This window comes from Nerophis lumbriciformis, linkage group LG05 (assembly GCF_033978685.3).
Source record: "Nerophis lumbriciformis linkage group LG05, RoL_Nlum_v2.1, whole genome shotgun sequence".
Classification (NCBI taxonomy): Eukaryota; Metazoa; Chordata; class Actinopteri; order Syngnathiformes; family Syngnathidae; genus Nerophis; species Nerophis lumbriciformis.
In genome coordinates, this window is record NC_084552.2 from 11209888 (window position 1) to 11224958 (window position 15071).

The 15071-nt window shown below is 41.9% G+C and overlaps 1 protein-coding gene across 2 annotated transcripts in view; it reads left to right on the forward strand.

The window, feature by feature from the left end:
• The first annotated feature begins 3042 nt into the window (after nt 1–3042).
• Nucleotides 3043–15071, forward strand: part of arid2 (AT-rich interactive domain 2) — a 100942-nt gene continuing 88913 nt past the window's right edge. The window contains exons 1-3 of one of the 2 annotated variants that reach the window (XM_061961284.1): nt 3043–3520; nt 3614–3710; nt 4556–4653. In XM_061961284.1, coding sequence (XP_061817268.1) covers nt 3429–3520; nt 3614–3710; nt 4556–4653 — 287 coding nt within the window. In that variant the 5' untranslated portion in view covers nt 3043–3428. The remainder of the gene's footprint in view (nt 3521–3613; nt 3711–4555; nt 4654–15071) is intronic. The other variant, XM_061961285.1, reaches the window with a different exon arrangement.

Consider the following 15071-nt stretch of genomic DNA (forward strand, 5'->3'; position numbering starts at 1 on the left):
CCTTAAGCTTAGGTCAGGCTGATTTGAAAAAGAAGTACGAACCAAATAAACAATACGTTTACATACAATAAGTGGTGCTAAAATAAATAAACAAAATTAATAATACATGTGTTTCTTAACTAAATTGTCAACAAAATTAAAGCGCAAATGAAAATACAGCTTTCACCACTTTAGTCATAATTTTTGCGCTTAAGAAATTTCTCTATGACATTAGCGCTAGACTTCTTCCGCTTGTTTTACATTGTCATTACTGCCACAAGTGGTGGAAAAGTGTATTACAACTGAGTACCGCTGCAGCCTATACCATACCTGGGCAAATTAAGGCCCGGTGGCCACATGCGGCCCGTTAAGCTTTTCAATCTGGCCCGCCGGACATTCCCAAATAATTTTTTTTAGATCTTTAAGAAGGAAACTGTAGCTGCCATTATGATGTGCAGTGATTTTTTTCAAATGACCGTAAGTCTTGAACTATACCAAGTATTTCAATGGTCGGAATCTGCGCTTTTGCATGATATTCTAGTTACTATGGTAATCTAAGTCACCAAGCAGTGTGGGTAGAGGAGCATTCCCACAGAGTGTTTGCAGAGTGTCAGCCTGAAATGCAGGTGTCAGGGACAGACGCAGAAGGAGATTTTCACAACAAAGTTCTAAAGTTTAGTGATATATCGGATATATCAAATTGTAGGTGGGGTTTATTTGTACCCTTCGCGTTCAAATTTCGCTGTTTTGTTGCATTTTTGTTGCATGAGCGGGTGTGACGTTCATATGTTGTCAGTATTCAGTGTTTTATCGCTCATAGTTAATATTGTAAATCCCACATTCTTTATTTTCATGTACATTCTGGGTGTCTCATTCAGTGAAAAAAAATTAAAATTCCCTTCCTTTTTTTAAGGCGGTCTATCATTACGTTTTTAGCATTCGATCAGACATTATTGTGAGGTTTTGTATTAGTGTTCCTAAAAATAGATATACCGGCCCCCAGACACATTTTTATTCTCTAAATTTGGCCCCTGAGTGAAAATAATTGCCCAGGCCTGGCCTATACGGACTACAGCTGAAAAACACATATATTACATTCCATGAATTGATTACGTGGACCCCGACTTAAACAAGTTGAAAAACTTATTCGGGTGTTACCATTTAGTGGTCAATTGTACGGAATATGTACTGAACTGTGCAATCTACTAATAAAAGTTTCAATGAATCAATCAGAGGGGGGCGCTCGCAGCCCAACACTGGGCCCCGGCCCTATGGTTAAGAAACACTGGTATACAGTATGCGGGGGACCATCTCTTCGCAAAGAATTAGCCTAGGGCAGTGGTTCTTAACCTGGGTTCGATCGAACCCTAAGGGTTCGGTGAGTTGGCCTCAGGGGTTCGGTGGAGCCTGCGCCGCGGAGGTCAAAACACACCCGACTCATCGTGTAAATAAAAACTTCTCCCTATCGGCGTATTACGGATACCCCCAAATAATGTTCCCTCTAATTTTCCATCTGATCTGCAGGTGTGTAATTTGTTGTGAGTTCATGTACTGCAAGGCGATGTTAATGCACGGTTCATTTTGTGCACCAGTCTTGAATTTGAAAAAAAAAAAGAAATTATATTTCACTGAAGAAGGGTTCGGGGAATGCGCGTAAGAAAGTGGTGGGGTTTGGTACCTCCACCAAGGTTAAGAACCACTGGCCTAGGGCTTCCACAACTTCAGCGTTATAGTGAGTTCATTTTTCATGCTAATTTTGTTTGCTGTTTTTATCTGCCACACGTGGAAATAATGCATACCGGTACATTAAACTAGAGATGTCCGATAATATCGGCCGATAAATGCTTTAAAATGTAATATCGGGACTTATCGGTATTGTTTTTGTTTTTTTATCGGTATTCCATCCATCCATTTTCTACCGCTTATTCCCTTTGGGGTCGCGGGGGGCGCTGGAGCCTATCTCAGCTACAATCGGGCGGAAGGCGGGGTACACCCTGGACAAGTCGCCACCTCATCGCAGGGCCAACACAGATAGACAGACAACATTCACACACTAGGGCCAATTTGGTGTTGCCAATCAACCTAACCCCAGGTGCATGTCTTTGGAGGTGGGAGGAAGCCGGAGTACCCGGAGGGAACCCACGCAGTCACGGGGAGGACATGCAAACTCCACACAGAAAGATCCCGAGCCCGGGATTGAACCCAAGACTACTCAGGACCTTCGTATTGTGAGGCAGATGCACTAACCCCTCTTCCACCGTGCTGCCCTTTTTTTTTATCATTATTGTTTTTTAAATTTTTTTTAAATTTATTTATTTATTAAATCAACATAAAAAACACAAGATACACTTACAATTAGTGCACCAACCCCCATTTACACTCATTCACACAAAAGGGTTGTTTCTTTCTGTTATTAATATTCTGGTTCCTACATTATATATCAATATATATCAATACAGTCTGCAAGGGATACAGTCCGTAAGCACACATGGTTGTGCGTGCTGCTGGTCCACTAATAATACTAACCTTTAACAGTTAATTTTACTCATTTTCATTAATTACTAGTTTCTATGTAACTGTTTATATATTGTTTTACTTTCTTTTTATTCAAGAAATTTCTTTTTTTTTTTTTTTAATCTTATTTTATTTTATTTTTTTGAAGGACCTTATCTTCACCATACCTGGTTGTCCAAATTAGGCATAATAATGTGTTAATTCCACGACTGTATACATCGGTATCGGTTGATATCGGTATCGGTAATTAAAGAGTTGGACAATATCGGAATATCGGATATTGGCAAAAAGCCATTATCGGACATCCCTACATTGAACCGGTCCCTGGTGGGAAAAAGGTTGTGGACCCCTTATGTAAAACGTCATGGAACGGACAATTTGTCAGACAGTCCCTAAAAAAAAGAAAACAGTCGCTATTGTTCCACCACTCGCTCTGCCCCTGACCGGGAAGGGGGGCGGGGGGGTTGTTGCAATTCCGCCAGCAGCCACAGATGTCGCTGCCGCGCGCATGGCAGGGCCCGGCCTCTCCGCGGCCTTCTCATCTTTTTGTCTGAGAACAGGCTCGCTCTGCCGCTCTACAGTGTGCGCGATAGCCTCGGAGCCGCCGCGTCCGTACCACACTGTCAAACCCCACTCCAAAACGAACACAACCGCGATCGTCCCGGCACCGTCCAGCATGGCGCGCCGAATCTCCCGCTAGATCGCTCGTATTCGGGGGTGGGGGGGACGACTATCCGTTGCAACTTGGTCCGGGGGGGTCGCTGTGTGCATCGGTCTTTATTAGCGAGCTTTCCCCCTCGCTCTTCTTTCTTATTTAACTTTTTTCTTTTCCCAAAACACACTCAGCCCGGCGAATGACTGAGCGCCGGCGGAGTATGGGATCCTTGGCGGCTTAGGAAGCGAGCGAAGTGGGGGCTTTTTAACCGTTCAAAACGATGGCAAACTCGACGGGGAAAAACCTTCCAGAGCAGCGGCGGAAAGGACGAGCTTTCCTGGACGAGCTGCGGCAATTCCACCAAAGCAGAGGGTGCGTCTTTTTTTTTAATTCTTGGTTAACTTTTGAAAAAGACACACTTTAAAGTGTTACCGTGTGCTCATTTCTGACGTTATCCCCCCCTAGCAGATCGCCGTTTAAGAAGATTCCTATCGTGGGTGGGAAAGAGCTGGACCTGAACGCTCTCTACATCAGAGTCGTCTCTTTAGGTGGATTTGCAAAGGTGAGTGGGGGACTAAAAGTGGGGTTTATTTCTGCACCCTGCGTGGGGACCACTCTGCAACTCCCCGGGACAAGTGGAAGCCCCCCCACCACCGACAGAAAGACGTTAGTGGCTCGTTGTTGGCCTTGTGCTAGTGTTGCCATGTATCTCTATTGCAATGTGCTGTGTTGTTGTGTCCCGTCTCTCTGTGTGTGTGTGTGTGTGTGTGTGTGCGGGCTCTCCGCTCAAAATTAGCGGGCACGTCTAACATCGATTTACACCGCCGTACCCCCCTTCCGGAGCGCCCGTAGACACTTCGCTAGCACGGAAAAGCTTCGGGTTTTTTTTTTTTTTTTTGTACCCCCCCTTTCCTCGCCATTTTCTTCGGCTTCATGGCTGCTCACAAAAACGCAAGGCCCCGCTCAGGCCTTTGCTTAGTGAATAATGTTTAAACTCTTGTCGGGCACACAACCACGAATTAACGTCGCGACGCCGACTAGCACGTTTCACTCCCAACCCGGCCCGACGGACACAGTTTGTTGGGAAGTTTTGTGGCGTCGTTTGCGTGCAAAACTAGCAATGGAGGAAAAGTCAAGTTAGCCGTGTTAGCCATGTTGCTAGTTAGCATCAACTGAAACGTTAAGTCCCCCCCAACACGTCAACATACACACACTATCACCACGCGTGTTTTTTATTACTATTTTCAACATAACACAGTAGTTTAAACACGTTATTGATTATTTTTACTCGTTATGGTATTGGTGGTGTGAGGGCACCAGATGGTTGCCGCTCATTTTGCCCCAGTACAGGTGTGTTTATTATTATTATTATGTGCCTCAATATAACACGCATTTCCGTCTTTCCAGGTGTCCGACAAAAACCAGTGGAATGAACTTGGAGAGGAGTTTAACTTCCCAAGGAGTTGCTCCAACGCTGCATTCGCTTTAAAACAGTACTACCTTCGGTGAGTAGGCTCCCAGGCAGCATGTGGGAAGTGTTTACAAGAAGCCTTTTTCCCCCCCCTGCTTGGTGTAAATGTGTCACGACATCAAGCAGGGGCACTCTTTTTAACTTGCATTTAAGAGGAAAATCAATGTGCATATTTTGGAAAACATCTATTTCCATGCTGCGTTGCATGCATCCAAGTTTAGAAGTTTAGCATCTTGCTGTAGTTGCCACCTGTCTGCAGGAGAACATCCCAAGATACTGTCTTTGCAAGGTGTCCCAAGTCCTGCACTATTTTGTTGCATGCAGCTACTCTGTTCCTCATGAACACAGTTTCCCAGCAGATTTTTTTTTTTACTAGAGATGAACAGCAAACGGTCTGCGCTACTTGTGCTACGGGAGAACACATCTAAATGGCGCTTGGAGGCAGGCGGTATCTTCAGTTGGAAGCTGTCTAAGCATGCGTCGACACTTGTCGTACTCGCAGGCGTGTGTTACGTCCTTGAAAACGTGGAAATCCGCAATTTAAAACATTCATTTTCGCATCAAAATATGATTTCCTAATTTTTTAAATGAAATATCAATAAAAATGCTGCTGAACGCTCACCTCAGCTGCAGGTACTCGCTGTTTCTCTTAGGCTATGTCCACAGAGAGTTTCAAAACACATATTTGGGTTTAAAACAATCTCCAAAAGTCTGCGTTTTTTAAAAACAAAAGTATGCGTCTGCGTGTGGACAAGAGGCTTAAACGCAGAGATAAGTATGCATTTATGAAGTATCTGTTTTCGTGTGGACGTGGTCTAAGAGGAAAATCAATGTGGCGTGCATATTTTGGAAAACATATCTATTTCCATGCTGCGTTGCATGCATCCAAGTTTAGAAGTTTAGCATCTTGCTGTAGTTGCCACCTGTCTGCAGGAGAACATCCCAATATATAGTTTTTTGCAAGGTGTCCCAAGTCCTGCACTATTTTGTTGCATGCAGCTACTCTCAGTTCCTCAGATGCCCAGCAGATTTTTTTTTACTAGAGATGAACAGCAAACGGTCTGCGCTACTTGTGCTACGGGAGAACACATCTAAATGGCGCTTGGAAGCAGGCGGTATCTTCAGTTGGAAGCTGTCTAAGCATACGTCGACACTTGTCGTACTCGCAGGCATGTGTTACGTCCTTGAAAACGTGGAAATCCACAATTTAAAACATTCATTTTCGCATCAAAATATGATTTCCTAATTTTTTAAATGAAATATCAATAAAAATGCTGCTGAACGCTCACCTCAGCTGCAGGTACTCGCTGTTTCTCTTAGGCTATGTCCACAGAGAGTTTCAAAACACATATTTGGGTTTAAAACAATCTCCAAAAGTCTGCGTTTTTAAAAACAAAAGTATGCGTCTGTGTGTGGACAAGAGGCTTAAACGCAGAGATAAGTATGCGTTTATGAAGTATCTGTTTTCGTGTGGACGTGGTCTAGGAGGAAAATCAATGTGGCGTGCATATTTTGGAAAACATATCTATTTCCATGCTGCGTTGCATGGATCCAAGTTTAGAAGTTTAGCATCTTGCTGTAGTTGCCACCTGTCTGCAGGAGAACATACCAATATATAGTTTTTTGCAAGGTGTCCCAAGTCCTGCACTATTTTGTTGCATGCAGCTACTCTCAGTTCCTCAGATGCCCAGCAGATTTGTTTTTACTAGAGATGAACAGCAAACGGTCTGCGTTACTTGTGCTACGGGAGAACACATCTAAATGGCGCTTGGAAGCAGGCGGTATCAGTTGGAAGCTGTCTAAGCATGCATCGACACTTGTCGTACTCGCAGGCATGTGTTACGTCCTTGAAAACGTGGAAATCCGCAATTTAAAACATTAATTTTTCGCATCAAAATATGATTTCCAAATTTTTTAAATGAAATATCAATAAAAATGCTGCTGAACGCTCACCTCAGCTGCAGGTACTCGCTGTTTCTCTTAGGCTATGTCCACAGAGAGTTTCAAAACACATATTTGGGTTTAAAACAATCTCCAAAAGTCTGCGTTTTTTAAAAACAAAAGTATGCGTCTGCGTGTGGACAAGAGGCTTAAACGCAGAGATAAGTATGCGTTTATGAAGTATCTGTCTTCGTGTGGACGTGGTCTAAGAGGAAAATCAATGTGGCGTGCATATTTTGGAAAACATATCTATTTCCATGCTGCGTTCCATGCATCCAAGTTTAAAAGTTTAGCATCTTTCTGTAGTTGCCACCTGTCTGCAGGAGAACATCCCAAGATATTTTGTTTGCAAGGTGTCCCAAGTCCTGCACTATTTTCCTCCTTCGCTGTTGTTGCATGCAGCTGCTCTCAGTTCCTTATGAGCACAGAGGCCCAGCAGATGTTTTACTTGAGATGAACGGCAAACGGTCTGCGCTACTTGTGCTATGGGAGAACACATCTAAATGGCGCTTGGAAGCAGGCATTATCTTCAGTTGGAAGCTGTCTAAGCATGCATCGACACTTGTACTCGCAGGCATGTGAAATGTCCTTGAAAACGTGGAAATCCACAATTATAAACATTAATTTTCGCATCAAAATATGATTTACTAATTTTTTTAAATGAAATATCAATAACAATGCTGCTGAACACTCTCCTCAGCTGCAGGTACTCGCTGTTTCTCTTAGGCTATGTCCACACGAACACAGAGAGTTTCAAAAACACATATTTGCGTCTAGAGCAATCTCCATCCACACAAGTGTAGTTTCAAAACTGTCTGTCTACACACAAACGCGTACAACTGCTGTCATGCACATTTTGTCCAATCAGAAGCCTGAAAAAAAGCAGCAATAGCTGACTTGGTGGCTTTATTATGTTTATTTTGATCGACTTTAGATGTACAGTGACATGTACATTGTCTTTAAAACCAGCTTGCACGTACACAGAGCCCTGGGAACATTATTAAAGTGCTGCTAAATCCCAACACTCATAGAATTATGACATGTTCAGCAACATGGTGATGTATAACATGTGCAGTGAAGTGTACACTATTTATAAAATCAGCGCGCACTAATGAAACTCTTTTGCATGTTTAAGTTCCTATATAAAGTGCATGGACGTGCGTGTGCCGCTGCAAAACTCTCGTGGAATTATAAAGCATTTAATCATCGATATAGTACATGTGTAATGAAGAGTATATTGTCTTTTACACCAGTACACACTATGAGAAGGACGCTACATCATGTTTTTTTTTAGTTGCTTGGTCGCTTCTTACGCCTCCATCTACAAAAATGGAAGCAAGACACGTAAGTTAACTTCATGAGTTGTCGTTAAACAAGGACTAAAAACATGAGATAATGTTGCACCTTTCTCATGACACCGAGCAAAAAGTCTTGCTTGTCAAAGGTGTCCCATCAGGTGGAGGTTCCACAGCGATCATATCCAAAACAGCTGACGCCGGGAGTGTCGCAAAGCCCATTTTGATGTGACTTTTTATTGATGTTGAGTGAAAAGAGCAGCATGTTTATGTTCAAACATACATTAAGTCCTCTTATAGTGTGTTTAAAGCCAGAAAGGCAGTGTTGTTGAGCTTGGGATTGACCGCACACAACCGTGACGTCATCACAAGTCTCCGTTAGCGGAGAGTTTTGAATCTCTACACTTTGGCCAGCATTTGTAAAAGTCTGCGTTTTTTAAAGACAAAATTATATGCGTCTACATGTGGACAAGAGGCTTAAACGCAGAGATAAGTATGCGTTTATGAAGTATCTGTGTTCGTGTGGACGTGGTCTAAGAGGAAAATCAATGTGTCGTGCCTATTTTGGAAAACATATCTATTTCCATTAGGGTTGCACATCTCTATCCGATTCGATATGCATCTAGATACACAGGTTACGATTCGATTCAAAAACGATATCCTTTTATTACAGACCGATTCGATTGGATTCGATTCCGAACGATACGATTCGATTTGACGGTTAATATTCAAGACTCCAAATCCCCAAGCTTTATGGCACTGGCAAAAAAAACAGAACAACAAAATCCCATGTCAATGTACCGGTATTTATTTTTAGACATGGACCAAAAAAAGTCTGGCTGAATTGTAGGATGGGAACTCCAGAGGTAAAAGTAGCACATAATAGTAACAACAAAGTGCAATATTTCAGCCTGAGCATAGTTTTGAACACTAGAGGTAGGTAACAAAGATTCACTATTTCAACCTGCAGCCAGTGTACGTCAACGATGCTCGACACAATTTACAAATAGCATGGCTTCTGTCGAGCTTCCCTTCCTTCTTATAAAACCCAAAAACTTTCCACACTTTGGATTTCTGTCTCCCCGATGCGTTGCAAATCTTTCTCGGTCCATTATCACCTTCGGTCAGACTGACGCTTTCGTTCTCCTCCTTCATTTTCCGTGTTGTCCCTTGTTTATCACTCGTGCTAATACTAGCTAGGCGGCTACCGCGTTTGGCGAGTAGCTTCAGCTCTCGCGTTGTTTTAGAGACGCTGGCGCATATTGTAATCTAGCCAACCCATGCAAAGTCTCGCGATAACCGATCCATGACTCTATAACCGATTCAGCTAGGAATTCATGAATTATTCGCATTGATTGAGGAGTCTGCTACCAATGCAGCCTAATCGCTCACTTGTTGAATCGAATACTCGGTCGCATCGGTTTATCGTTCACAACCCTAATTTCCATGCTGCGTTGCATGCATCTAAGTTTCAAAGTTCAGCATCTTGCTGTAGTTGCCACCTGTCTGCAGGAGAACATCCCAAGATATTGTCTTTGCAAGGTGTCCAAAGTCCTGCACTATTTTCCTCCTTTGCTGTAGTTGCATGCAGCTGCTCTCAGTTCCTTATGAGGGCAGATGCCCAGCAGCTTTTTACTAGAGATGAACGGCAAACGTTCAGCGCTACTTGTGGAGACAAACTTCAATTAAACAGCTCTGTATTTAGGGTGTATAAAGAAGACTGGAGAGCACATCTAAATGGCTCTTGGCAGCTGGCTAAGGATGCATTGACACTTGTAGTACTCGCAGGCATGTGAAATGTCCTTGAAAACGTGGAAATCCACAATTTTAAACATTCATTTTTGCATCAAAATTAGATTTCCTAATTTTTTAAATGAAATATCAATAAAAATGTGATCTAAATAAAATCTGCTGAACACTCCGCTCAGCCGCAGGTACTCGCTGTTTCTCTTAGTGGCAGGACAAGGAGACGATCTCAGGAGCGCCGGAAAAAGCTCGAACCGAACCAACTCGCCAGATTGCTTGTCTCTGTTTGCTCTCCGAGCCACAACGATGCCTGCTGTCCACTTTGCTGCTAATTATATTTGGATGATTACAAACTGAGCGATATTAGTTCCGAACCAGTTGTGGTTCTAAAGTATTTATTAGTAGCCAGCGAGGAGTTATATTTTCGACGTGATGGATTGTAAACAGAGGTCACAACGCTGGAAGTATATTACCCGAGTGGATAGAGTTGCCGAATGGGAACGTTTTTTGCATGCATGTTTTGGACATTAGCAATTATAATGTTAGTAAGTTATGTGGTACCTTACACGGGACCAAAAGAGGTTGATGGATGAGAATAAATCTAAATCCAAATCTAAATTGAGTCTTGATTTTCAAAATGTTATTTTTCTGTTTGCGTGGCAGCACTTTGTGCTGATAGAAATTTCCCTCTTTTTTTCCTCAAAGGATGCTCACATCCCTGTACTCGTGGAAACAAACCTCAATGAAACCGCTTTCTATTTGGTGTGAATAAAGCAGACTGCAGAGCATGGCTAAATGGTGCTTGGAAGCAGGCAGTATCTTCTGTTGGAAGCTGTCTTGGGATGCCTTCACACTTGTAGTACTCTGGTTCAGTGCGGTTTGGTTTGACTTCGGTCAGCAGACCTCCAGTTGACAACATGTGTGACGTGTACATCGTCCAGCTACCGCACATGCCCAAAACAACATGACATCATTTGGGGCATATTGGATTGTAGGACTCTTCGATCTATAGTAGATTTTTTTACCAGCTGGGATGTAACTTGAGAGGATATCAAGATCTCAGAAAGGTTCTCGGAGATATGCTGCAAGGAGACAGCGTTTGACGAGTTCACCCAACTTTGAATAACACAATGCCTTTGTTTAAACAAACCAGTAATGTTTAACTACAGTATTTACGCTTCTGATCCCACATTTAACAATTTATTTCCAGATTTTTTTGTTGTTGTTGGGTGTACACTCGCATTTTGCGAGATCATATCCATCACTTTGGTCCAATTGCGTTCACACTTGCCTCACTTGGGACTAAAGTCCCCCGTCGGATGGACGTAAACCCATCTCATAGGTGATCTTGGTTTGGTCCCTTCCTTCCGGTCCTGATGTCACACTTGATCCAACAAAATGTTGGAGCAGAGCAAACTGACTCGAGTCTGTTGTAACTGGACCCCGAAATGACAAGCGTCAACGCTCCCGAGCTTGTAGGCTCAGGAAATACTTTTCCCTGATTGCTGATTCGGAGATGCAATGATCTTGAGTGACCAACTTGTGCTCGTTTGTCAGATTGTGTTGGTCCTAAATGCTTTGTGGTGGTGAAAAAGGGAGCAGCAAACACAGACAGTTGAGGGGAAGCCTGCATGTCGACTATTTCATTCTCATGGGACTACAACCGTTAGAACTAATTTGTGGATTTTTATCAAAGGAAGTTGCCCCAGACAGTGATCGATGGCTATGCGTTTTTGCTGACTGTGTGTGATCCCAAAATACAGTTTTCTTTCACTTATAATATAATCACCGCAGGGTAAGGTTTCTTTTTGGCCCTCATCCAGGGCAGAGGTTGTAGTGGGACTTACAGAAGTTTCCTCTGAATGCTTTGTTGATATTTGCTCACGTCAGGTATTAACTTTGGTTAGTCGGTTGTAGGGCCATGTGGTACTTTCTTTGAATAATTCAAACACAGTTTTTTAAGGGGATTTGAGTTAGATTTGGGGATTTGACTACTTCCTTTATCTTTAGAGGTATTATTTTAGTGTGTTCTGAACTCCTTTTAATGAGGTCTGCATTCATGTGGTTCAGCTTTTCTTTGATTCTCATGGTGTTCTTCTCTAGCAACCAAATAAGTTGAGAGTAAATCAACAGTCTCACAGCTTCTTTTTTCCTTCAATACTATCAAGACAAGATTATATCAATTATGTTCTTCCATTGTTTTCTAGCAAAACTTACAACGTGTAGTCATCCCCTATTTACACTTGCTCCGTGTCAAGAAGACACATTTTGCAGGGGATCAAACCTGTGGCTTTCTTGTTTCACCAGTTTTCCTCTGAGCGGACAGTGGCACAGAATGCTCCGCCGCGCTTCCCGCTCACCGCGCAGCAATAAGCAGGCACTGAAGTTCAGCCCCGTCTATTTGATATGTGAATGTCGGGCGGTAATGAGCGGGAAGCTTGCCAGAGACATTTCTTCAGCTCGTTTTCAAGTCGTTGAGGGGCTACTTTTGACATCAGACCCTGAAGAAGGCGACGAGTTCATTTGAAGGACTGCGGATCGCACAAGAATGTTTGAGGTAGCGTTGTCCTGATACCAATATTTTGGCACCGGTACAAAGATTATTTCGATACTTTTCGGTACTTTTCTAAATAAAGGGGACCACAAAAAATTGCATTTTTGGCTTTATTTTAACAAAAAATCTTACGGTACATTAAACATATGTTTATTATTATTTAGTCCTTAAAATAGTGAACATACAAGACAACTTGTCTTTTATTAGTAAGTAAACAAACAAAGGCTCCTAATTTAGCTGCTGACGTATGCATTTATCATTCTATTATTTTGTCAAAATGATTAAGAACAAGTGGTAGAAAATTTACTATTAATCTACCGCATTTTTCGGAGTATAAGTCGCTCCGGAGTATAAGTCGCACCGGCCGAAAATTCACAATAAAGAAGGAAAAAAACATATATAAGTCGCACTGGAGTTTTAGTCGCATTTTTTGGGGAAATGTATTTGATAAAAGCCAACACCAAGAATAGACATTTGAAAGGCAATTTAAAATAAATAAAGAATGGTGAACAACAGGCTGAATAAGTGTACGTTATATGAGGCATAAATAACCAACTGGTATGTAAACGTAACATATTATGGTAAGAGTCATTCAAATAACTATAACATATAGAACATGCTATACGTTTACCAAACAATCTGTCACTCCTAATCGCTAAATCCCATGAAATCTTATACGTCTAGTCTCTTACGTGAATGAGATCAATAATATTATTTGATATTTTAACGGTAATGTGTTAATAATTTCACACATAAGTCGCTCCTGAGTATAAGTCGCACCCCTGGCCAAACTATGAAAAAAAACTGTGACTTATAGTCCGAAAAATACGGTACTTGTTTATTTACTGTTAATATCTGCTTATTTTCTCTTTTTACATGTTCTATCTACACTTCTGTTAAAATGTAATAATCACTTATTCTTCTCTTCTTTAATACTTCTTTAATACTTTACATTAGCTTTGGATGATACCACACATTTGGCTATCAATCTGATACCAAGTCATTACAGGATCATACATTGGTCATATTCAAAGTCCTCATGTGTCCAGGGAAGTATTTCCTGAGTTTATAAACATAATATGAATAAAAACAAAACAAAAGATGTGATGCCAAAAATATCAACGTAATCATAGTAGTATTGACTAGATATGCTATTGTACTTGGTATCATCACAGTGGATGTCGGGTGTCGATCCACCCATGGCGTTTGTTTACATCTTGATGCCGGTGAGCTACGGTGTGCAATGAAGAATGTTAGCTATTCCTCGTCCAGCAGTGATAATAATACTTGTAAGATACTCACTTTATTTGTCGCCATGGAGGCCAGGATTAGTGATTTAGAAGTAGCGGCTAACTAGCTAGCCATGTCTTAAAGCACATCTTCCTAAGGGTGTTTCAATGTTATAACTTCACCTTTATCTTTACTTTTTACACCAAAATGCGTCCATTCTCCCTTTTCTGTCTGCACACTGTGTCTGCTTGTAAGTACTCCGTGTGTGTGTGTGCGCTGCCGAACATGCTCCTGTGCTCGTAAAACCAGCAATGACACGACGGCGCGGGGCCGGTACCTTTCACAGGCGGTATAGTACCGAATATGGTTCATTAGTCTCGCGGTACTATACTAACACTGGTATACCGTACAACCCTAGTTTGAGGTGTTAGGAAAATCAAAGATGTAGGAAGCGTGGGAGACTGAGAGTCCCTCCTAAATAAAACGGTTCCAAATGGAGCTGCTAGTTTTTTAAAGCCCTAATAAAACTAATCACAGCTGCATTGCAATGGCCACTACCCATGACTTTTTAATGACTCAGCAGCAGCATTGATAGCATTTAAAGTATTACAATATAACACCCTAACTCTTCTATATGCTTATGTGGACATACGGGTGTCTCACAGTGTGAAACTGCAAAGTAGCGCTCTCCCTTCCTAAGATGATGTGGTTCACCATGGCTTTGTTTGATATTCACGTTTTGGATGCCTTTCAGCTTAAATGTTTTGCATTTCCTCGGTTTTGTCTTCCATAATTAGTTTCATATGATTTTTTTTTTTTGAGGGGGGTGTACAACGCTGAACCCTCACAGGACAGCACTGTGCTGTTTGTTCTCTAAAAACCTTTGAGAATGACTGAAACGCGCTAGGAAATGAGGTTGTTAATGTCTCTCAAATTGTAAACTTGAGGACGAGTCAGGTGACGGTTCCGCTGGTTTCCCGCCCCCCAGTGGGAGGGAAGCAAGCCCAGAAGGCACTGACATCTAGGAACCACTTGCTCAGGCTGCTGGTGGCTCAAACTTGTCTATTGTTGATCCTGATGGGGCTTGAGCACATGGCACTGGGAATGCTTTTAATGTCTTGTTCTGGAGTATTTTGCAGCGCCGTGGTCCTGTCAAATAACTACTTTTGTAGCATTTTCAATTACTTTAAAGTGGAAGCTGGAATGCATCTGACCTTACTTTTTCTACTGTAATATCTAGCCAAAACAAGTGTTTGTCAGACTAATAGAGTTTTGTCAAACGTCTTTAATGGTACATATAGTAATTTGAGGATGATTATGGAGTAAGTAGGGTTGTACGGTATACCGCTACCAGTATAGTATCGTGGTACTAATGAATAAACAACGGTACTACCTAGAGATGTCCCGATCCAGGTTTTTACACTTCTGATCCGATACCGATATTGTTTTTGCACTTCCGATCCGATATTGATACTGACCGATACTGGCCTATCCGAGCATGTATTAAAGTTTAAAGTGATTTAGCCTACTTAGTTGTCAGAATCATGTTGAAAAGGGTTTTAGTACTCTTGATAACAACTAGCCAGCTGAATTAGGGGAGTTTGAATAATACACAATGGTTGGTAACAAGAAACTGACCTGTTTATTCAAGGATAAACACAAAATGGACAAAATTATACATGACAA